The following is an 8,257-nucleotide window of genomic DNA, read 5'->3' as shown; positions in this document are numbered from 1 at the left end:
CGTCAAGAACAGAAACATCACACAATTAAAGCTCTGCACCTCCTTCCACCTCTCCTCTACTACAGTATTAAAAAGTAAAAACGGTGAAGGAATTCTTCATAAATCTTTAACTGCATTACTATAAGGTAATGTTTCCACCTTTTATAAAGGCTCTTCCTAATGCTTTCTAGTAATAACTAAATGAAGTACAATTGCACTGCGTAAACATGATGTGAGTTTATTTTTTGCTGTCTTTGAACAACTACTTGCATATGGTCAGATTTATTTATAAACAGTTTTAGAGAATTACAACATTTTTTCAGACATATGCTTTGTCTACTAAGTGTTCTTCAAGGCCATTAGTTTCCTCCTACTGCAACCAGTAATTTGCCCCTGTGCCTAGCCAACCATGATTTGGTAGTTCCGGTAGAAGTTTTCAAGCTCTAAGATAAACCTTCAACGAATACCTGACGATTGCAGAGAGATGAACGTACAGCAATTAATTTATTCAGCATCCTGGTTTTGACTAGATACTGCAATCCACGTCAACTATGCATTATTTTGAAACTAAACCCAGTTTAAAATTTTACAGTCCTACCTAAAGTTCTTACTGGTGTGAGAGATGCCGGCGACCTACTAAAGACTTTAACTTGATTCACAACAAGCAGAACCCAGAAGGGAATAAAACTTCACACTAGACGATAGTCTCACCCCAAATTTGCAAAAGCAACTTCCATAATCAGTTTAAGTACAAGACAAGGTTCAAAAAGACTGATAGTGTCTTACAAGCAGCTATCAATACCAAAAACACATGCCTGCTAGTGTCTTCTAATGGGATTAACTGCTCAAATTAATATAGCTTTTCGAACAGACAGAGCTTTAAATAGGCTGGGTGTATTTATTTTCAAGCAGCACAAGGAAAATCAAATACATTACTTGTATTTTCAATTATCAAGTAACAGTTTCTATGTTTAAAAACTGCATTCACACCTCCATTTTTACAATTAAATACAGCCACATTCGCTTCTCTGCTTAGTAATAATTTTTATGGAAGTAAGAAGCTTGTTTCAACAAAATATTAAATTTAATTACAAAGGTGCTTAAAACAGATGTACAAAGTCAAACAAATGCAATGTACTGGGAGAGTGATCTAAAAATGATTATTACATTGCTACATTTGAGGAAAAAGCTGTCAGATATGCACATGAATTAAGGTTATGACATGACAACAATGAAAAATGCTGAACGTCTTAGTCAAATGAAGTATTAGGTCAATTATACTTAATTTTGTGTTATTTTGGGGACTTGTAGCTGTGTATACTCAACAGGAAGTTCCTCAAATGTTGGTACCTACAAACAGTGGAGGTTGATGCTTTGACGCCAGAAAGCTGAGAAAAGTATTATCGTATTATCTGTAAATCAGTTCACACTGTACATTAATGATCAGAATTACCTTTGCAACATAACATTATGGCTGAGATGTAACAATGCCTTCATGGTTTACTCACAAGAGGCGCTGCCACCTTTAGTACTTTGTACTTCTTGCTGTGCAGAAACAGATGTCTTTGAAATGAAAGTTGGCTGCTTAAATCCCTTTGAAAAAGTAATAATACTTGTATTGGAAATTTTAAAACAGAGGGGAAGAAAGTAACTTGCATTCATACTGGATTTACCTGAAGAGGTCACAACCATTAAATAAAGATGACTACGTGAATTCAGATGAAACTCAGTAGCTGCTATCCCTCCTACAGACCAAAAGCAAGTTTAAGCAAATGTCAAAGAGCAAGCATACACATTAATGAAGACAACTTATTATGATGATCGTTTCATCTCTACCCACTGCATGAGTTTAAATCACTGTCCAACTTGCTAGCAGGACGGTGATTCTTAAAATGTAAAAATGAATACAGGTTTCTTATTCCAACCTTGTGGTGAAACATAAAGGAAAATACTTTTGATCAAGTTGCATGTTTTGACTCCACAGATGGGGAAAGAGATCTGTCAAATCTTCTTTACTATCCATAAGAGAATGGTGAAGCATTGTAGTACTGGCCCTACACAGAGCAGCAAGCAGCCATCAGCTTTGCAATGCAGAGGGCACCTCATTCTGCCTTTCCTCAGATTAATCAAAAATGGAAAAAGAAAAAAAAGCCACTCAGATCCACTCCCTGGATCAGCAAGGGAGTTTGTGGGAGTGAGGGAAATGCAGAGAACTAACAAATCAGCTGTACAAATCTGGGGCAAAGGAGAATTCTACAGAACAGCTGAGGTGAAGAGGTGACAGAGGCAAGGCTATTAAAAAGGACCCAGTAAGGTCCTGTTTCTATAACTTGTACATGTGTTAACCACTTGTCTGGCCCTACCGTGAGCTCCTAAGTTTAAATTAAGTTGCTGAAGTTAATTTTGTAGGTGCTTAAATGTTTCAGATCATATTCAGTCTTCACTACAACATGAAGCCTGACCACTTAAAACCCAGACAACAGGTAACGATAGCGATTTCGTAACAGCAAGTGATTATTTTCTTGTCTGCAAGCTGAATCAGAAAGCTCTAGAATCATTGTGAATAACCACATCCCTAGTCTTATTGCACCAGAGGTCTTCCTACAAGTATTTCTTAATCTTTAAAAAGATATAATTGACTATTACAGAGTTGTGGAATAGAACAGAGAAGAATATCAGAAATTTTAGGAGATATACATATACACAGACCAGGAGCAATATATAAGGTTCTGCAGATACTTTTACTTTTATGTCAGAAGCAGTAGATTAAGTAGAGCTTTAGGTGTACTTTTTGCCCTTTTCAAATGAAGCTACTCAAATCAGCTGTGTACTTTCAGGTTTTCCATGGCTGTTCTATCTAGCTTGTCCTGGAAAAAATTAATTAACACTTTAAAAAAGATCTTGTCTTTTTGAATCACTATTTGAAGCACTAAAACTGAAATTTACATTGTTGGAGATGGAACTATGTGATGCAAGTTTGACTTTCCTATTAGCTTTTCAAATGCACCTGAAGAAATAAGAACTTCTTAAAAGAAATTACATTAGAACCTTCTTATTTATTTATCTCTTGTACGGCTATTTTATTTGAGGAATAGAAGAAATAACTTTGACTTGAAATCTTGGCCCTGGAAAAGAAAATTGCAGAACACTAATAAATACTGATGAGGGAATAAACAGAGAGCCTTCCAATACTGGAAGGTTGGAATACTTGATGATGTAATGTAGGAAATGTTAACAGCTATCACGTGGGGATGTTAGAAGGCATAGACACATTCATGTTGCAAGGAACAGGAAATAATCTGTCTCGGGAGCACAAAATGTAGGATGTGGAATATGTTTGCATACAGAAGACACCACGTGCACATTCCATATGAAATACAGCATTATACCACATCTTTTCAAATAAACTATTATATTCTTTCATTCAAGGATAAGAACTGAGCTGTTTCAGTTGCTCCCTCAGTTCTGGTGTTTCTTTCCTTATGAAAAAAGTAGTTATCCAAATAGAACATTCCCTGAGCAGACAAAGAAAAATCTGTATAGTTGATTTTTGTTTGGAAGAGTCTTCATAACTTTACTGGCAACAAAAAAATATGCAGAGTTTGCTACTGTGCTAGTTTAAGTAATTTTAATACTTTGTATTCATATGCATGTAATTGCATTAATGGTGTTAATTATATCCTAACAGTTTTGTGAGGTCTTGCTCTACGGTTCAATCCCAATTTTGGCCAATTGTTTTCTAATACTTTTCTTGAAGAGATCTCTCCAACTGGAATCCGGTTCATACCCCAGGGTAAAACACAGCCAATACATAAGCAAAGTTATGAAGGCCCACCACATAACATCAGGAAAATACTGATTTTACAATTGTTGTACAGATTTGCAGACACAAAGAGAGCTGGAGACAGATTAATGTGTATGGCTACAGATGAGAAAGGAGAAACACCCTTTAGTCAGCCACAGTCTTCCTCTGCATCCGGCTGATTCCAGTTTGTAGGCGGGACCAAAAAAGTGCTACCTAGCTTTGAACCCTTTAAAGGCTTCTGCACCTATACTTTTTGCAGACATCCTCTAAACCAACCTGAAGATGAATCAGTAATCATACTCTGCTTATTTATAAGAGTTCACAAACATTGGGCTACTTGGATTGAAAAATATAACTACTTTACATAAATATCTTCAACATCCAAGAAAATGTACAAATCTAAAGTCAAACACATTTGGCTTGCAACAAGCCCTGTTTGCTAATATCTTTATAAAGGCTCAGATTTAAAGAAAAGTAGTCATTTTAAACACAACCAATACACAGCAAATGCCATCCCATCGTATGCAGACACTCACCATTCTATACTTCTAGTGAAAGTGAATGATAACATTCCACATCTGCTTGCAAGCAACATGTGCCTTGTTTTGGTCCTGGATAGTTAGTCTCCACTCCTATGTTTTGGAGCAGTCTGTTTACAGCTCAGAGAAACCATTGCACCTGAAACATTCAGCAGCACTGTGCAAAACAATCACCTAGTCACCAAGGCTTTGGGTTGACTGTGTAAAAGTGGAAAACCATGATGACATGGCTGACTTTGCACTTGTGAAGGCTCCTCCAACCGACTGACCTGCGTTGTAAAACAGAAGAAAGGGTTCATAGTCAAATAAATAAATAATTAAATGCACCAAACAACCAGTTCTCCAATTTGGAATTTAAAACCCAAACTCAAATTATGTGTCAGAAAACATTCAAAGAACTTCAGTGCACTAGCTCAGCAGAAATGGCCTCCATTGTCCTTTGCCCTGGACGGCTTGCTAGACATACTAACTGAAAAGCTCTCCTTGCCAGAGAACGCAGCAAAGAAAGTAGCAAGACATCAATGGAGTGAAAAAAAACAACAGGCTGAACAACTTTTGGCAAAGCAACTATAGAACAACTATAGCACTCTTATCTCTCCCACTGGCGAACTCACGTTTTCTTCCACTGGAAGATAACGTGATGAAGGTGCCCCTATTCAAGCGCAACAAATACCTTCCCAGAAAATTACAGCCTATTGCAAAAACCTGCAGAAACTGCCACAAGTTATTCCTAGGAGTTCAGTCAGCCCTGTATAGTTTCAAAGTGATATAAAAGTGAGAACAGCTCAATGCAGAAGATAGTGTTGTGGTCTAAGCACTCCTACATTACATAAAAAGCTTTTACCTGAACATCTCTCTTCCTATGTCCATCTCCAGCCCATGCTGGAGGAGGAATTAACACTATTTTTTTTGGCCTAGCTGCTTCTCTTCCTACTATTATGCAATATACAGGGCCCCTGTCAGCACCTTTGGCCCTCAAAATGTTGCTCTGTTTTGTATGTACATTATAAAGTACACTTGGCTTAAAAGGAAATAAAACTGAGATATAGGATGCTTCTTTAAAAAACGAACTAGAATCATAAAATCTCCTCAGCTGGAAGGGAGCCACAAGGATCATCAAGTCCAACTCCTGGCTCCACATAGGACCACCCCAAAATCAAACCCCATGTCTAAGTGTTGTCCAATTGCTTCTTGAACTCCAGCAGGCTTGCTGCTATGACCACTTCCCTAGGGAGCCTGTTGCAGCTCCCAACCACCCTCTCAGTGAAGAAACTTTTTTTTAACATCCAGGCTGAACTTCCCCTGTTGCAGTTTCATGTTTTTAGATCCAAGCTGGTTCAAAATAAGTTTCTTACCTACAGCTTTTCCTGTTTGCACAACATTTCGGCTAGTGGAAACCATCACGTTTCCAATCTTCTTTCCACGTTCACTGTTTTGCACAGAGCTAAACAAGAGAGATACTGAAGACTTAGTCAACTGACATTAATTCCAGGTGTACATACATGATGTGTATAGTTAAAATAACTATCTATACACACACAGATCTATATAGCAGTATCAAGTCCATAATTCCTGTATAGGTTGCATACATCTTACCCAGTTGGGCAAGCTTCTCTGAGGAAGATGAGACACAGCCAGCAAGACAGGAATCAAAATACCCAACATTTCATTTTTACAGAACGTGCTAGTATCTTTCCTACCGTTTACCAAAATACATATTTGTTCCACATTCCAAAACTACTGAAAATCCTGCTTTGTAAAGTTCTAGCCCTAACTATTAGCTTCAAACAAAATAGTGTTACTGAACAATTGTTATTCTTTTTTCCATGTAGAATGTACTTTGTATCTTGCCCTAACATCAAATTTTTGATGAAGTCTAGTTCACTCTCAAACATTTGATTAAAAACGTGAAAAGAATAAAGACACTATGAAAGGATAAAGACACTTGGAAAGGAGAGCACAAAAGCAATCAGTTCCATTGCATGAGTGCGATGACTTGAAAATAAAATTTGCTTAAATCATAACATTCAAGTCCGCATTTCAGACTTTGCAAACTTATTTATGTTGAACTTAGTGACGTACTGTGTTGTTACATTCTTGTCCCTATTCACAACTTTGTTTTATTAACTTGAATACTTTCAAAACCTTCAGTGTAAATGAAAAAAGCAGAAAGAACAGAGTAGATCAAGAACAAGCTTAGACTCAATTTGCAAAATATATTATTTTAAAATATGTTTTATAACTAGAGAAATTACGAACTACAGAACCTTTTACACTCACTTAAGACTACTCAGAATAGTAGAGGAGTCTCTCCTTTCAAAAACAAAATTAGGGCATGTCAAAGATTGTAGATGCTTCTACACCTTTCAGATTTTTCAGGTCTTTCTACACAGACCAGTCATTACAAGTAAGAGCTGCTATCAGCAGACAGCTTATTGAAGGCAATTTTCTTGTTACAAATCTTGATTCGTTTGCAATTCTCAATTATCATCACAGAAATTTCATCTGCCACTAGCCAACAAAAGCAACAGGAAGATTTGTTGGGCTGAAGTCTGAACCCTTTTTATTGCTTGTGCTGTTGCTCTATGTTAGCGTTTGGTTTAGGTCTCCTCACAGTATACTGAAAGTAATAGTCTATGGTCAAGACAGGTGCAGAATTAGCAGCATGTATGCACTGCTGATTTGCAGATGTCTTACAGAACAAGTCTCTGATGTTTTGTGGTCAACATAGTTAAGTGAGAAAACTTGCTCTCTGTCTTGCTTGGTGCATAAATAAGAGATAGTTAACTGCAAGACTGAGACTTTTGTTGGAGCCAAACTGCTACAGAAATAACAAGCACTACTGAGTTTTAGACAGCAAGAGCTAACACCACCTCAAAGTTCAGATTAATTTGGTGCAATAAGAGGTTGTGTAAAACTCATTTTAAACTTTTATCTTGAAGAAACTGAACAGTCTTATATATGATTAAAAAAAACATTTTCTCCAAATAACTGAACCTAAAGACAACATATAGGAAAGCAGCAATGAAGGCTTATTTTTAAATTGTAAACTAAAGCTATTAAAACACCAAGGACTTATAATTGTAATACAAAAATCAGACCTCTATTACATTAAGTCCAGCACAAAATAGTGTATGAGCACTGTTTTTCTCTATTTCAGACAAACTGTCCATCTTTAGATATGACATTTTTGCAGAACCTTGAATACAGTTTCATGCACATGGCTGATTTAAACCATTATTTTGTTTAGTTCATGATAGCAACAGTTGTGCAGTTATTAATATTAGACAAAAAACACATAAGCTACTATATACGTACTGTGACAATCTTAACTTAACATCTGATACAGAGTATTGTCCCTGGAATGGGTGGCTAGAAGAGGAGAAAAAAAAAATGAGAAAAAGCATTAAATACTTTTCCACACATTAAAAGCATTAAATTAATTTTCCATTAAATAAATTTCCACTATTAATCCGCATCACAACAACTTCAATTCCTTGTTATATTCCTCTTCATAGTTTACAATAAATAAATAAAAAAAGTCCCCTTACTGTAGGCACAGCATTGTATCACTTCATAGAAAGCTAGGTCATACTATTTGGTCTCAGGTTTCTTATGAACTAACATGTAAGGTGCCTTCCATTTACATATCAGATATTATGAACCTTCTCTTCACACTAAGGCAGAGACACCTTCTCCTAACAAGACAAAGCATGCCAAGAAAACAAAACAAAAACCCTTAAGTAGACCAAAAGAGCTTTGCAAGTCTGAAGAACAACAGCCTTCTTCAGACAACAGCAGCTGCCAAAGCAAGAACAAAAGCTAGCAAAACTCCCTGCAATACGGTACAAGCGTGTGCTAAACAAAACACATGCACATCCTATAGTATTAACAAGCCTGGCATCATCTAATCTAGGAACAAAAATGCACTTAA

General features: G+C 36.6%; 1 protein-coding gene across 2 annotated transcripts in view; it reads right to left on the bottom strand.

Moving 5' to 3' along the window:
- Positions 1-853: 853 nt before the first annotated feature.
- Positions 854-8,257, bottom strand: part of AVL9 (AVL9 cell migration associated) — a 41,725-nt gene continuing 34,321 nt past the window's right edge. For both annotated transcript variants that reach the window (XM_082752902.1, XM_082752903.1), the window contains exons 14-16: positions 7,642-7,695; positions 5,679-5,767; positions 854-4,592 (exon numbers count right to left, since the gene is read on the bottom strand). In XM_082752902.1, the coding sequence (XP_082609028.1) occupies positions 4,498-4,592; positions 5,679-5,767; positions 7,642-7,695 (238 nt within the window). In that variant the 3' untranslated portion in view covers positions 854-4,497. The remainder of the gene's footprint in view (positions 4,593-5,678; positions 5,768-7,641; positions 7,696-8,257) is intronic.

This window comes from Aythya marila, assembly GCF_965140915.1.
Source record: "Aythya marila genome assembly, chromosome: 2".
Lineage (NCBI taxonomy): Eukaryota > Metazoa > Chordata > Aves > Anseriformes > Anatidae > Aythya > Aythya marila.
The sequence above is the reverse complement of the archived record's forward strand: the minus strand, read 5'-3'. Positions and strand labels throughout refer to the sequence as shown.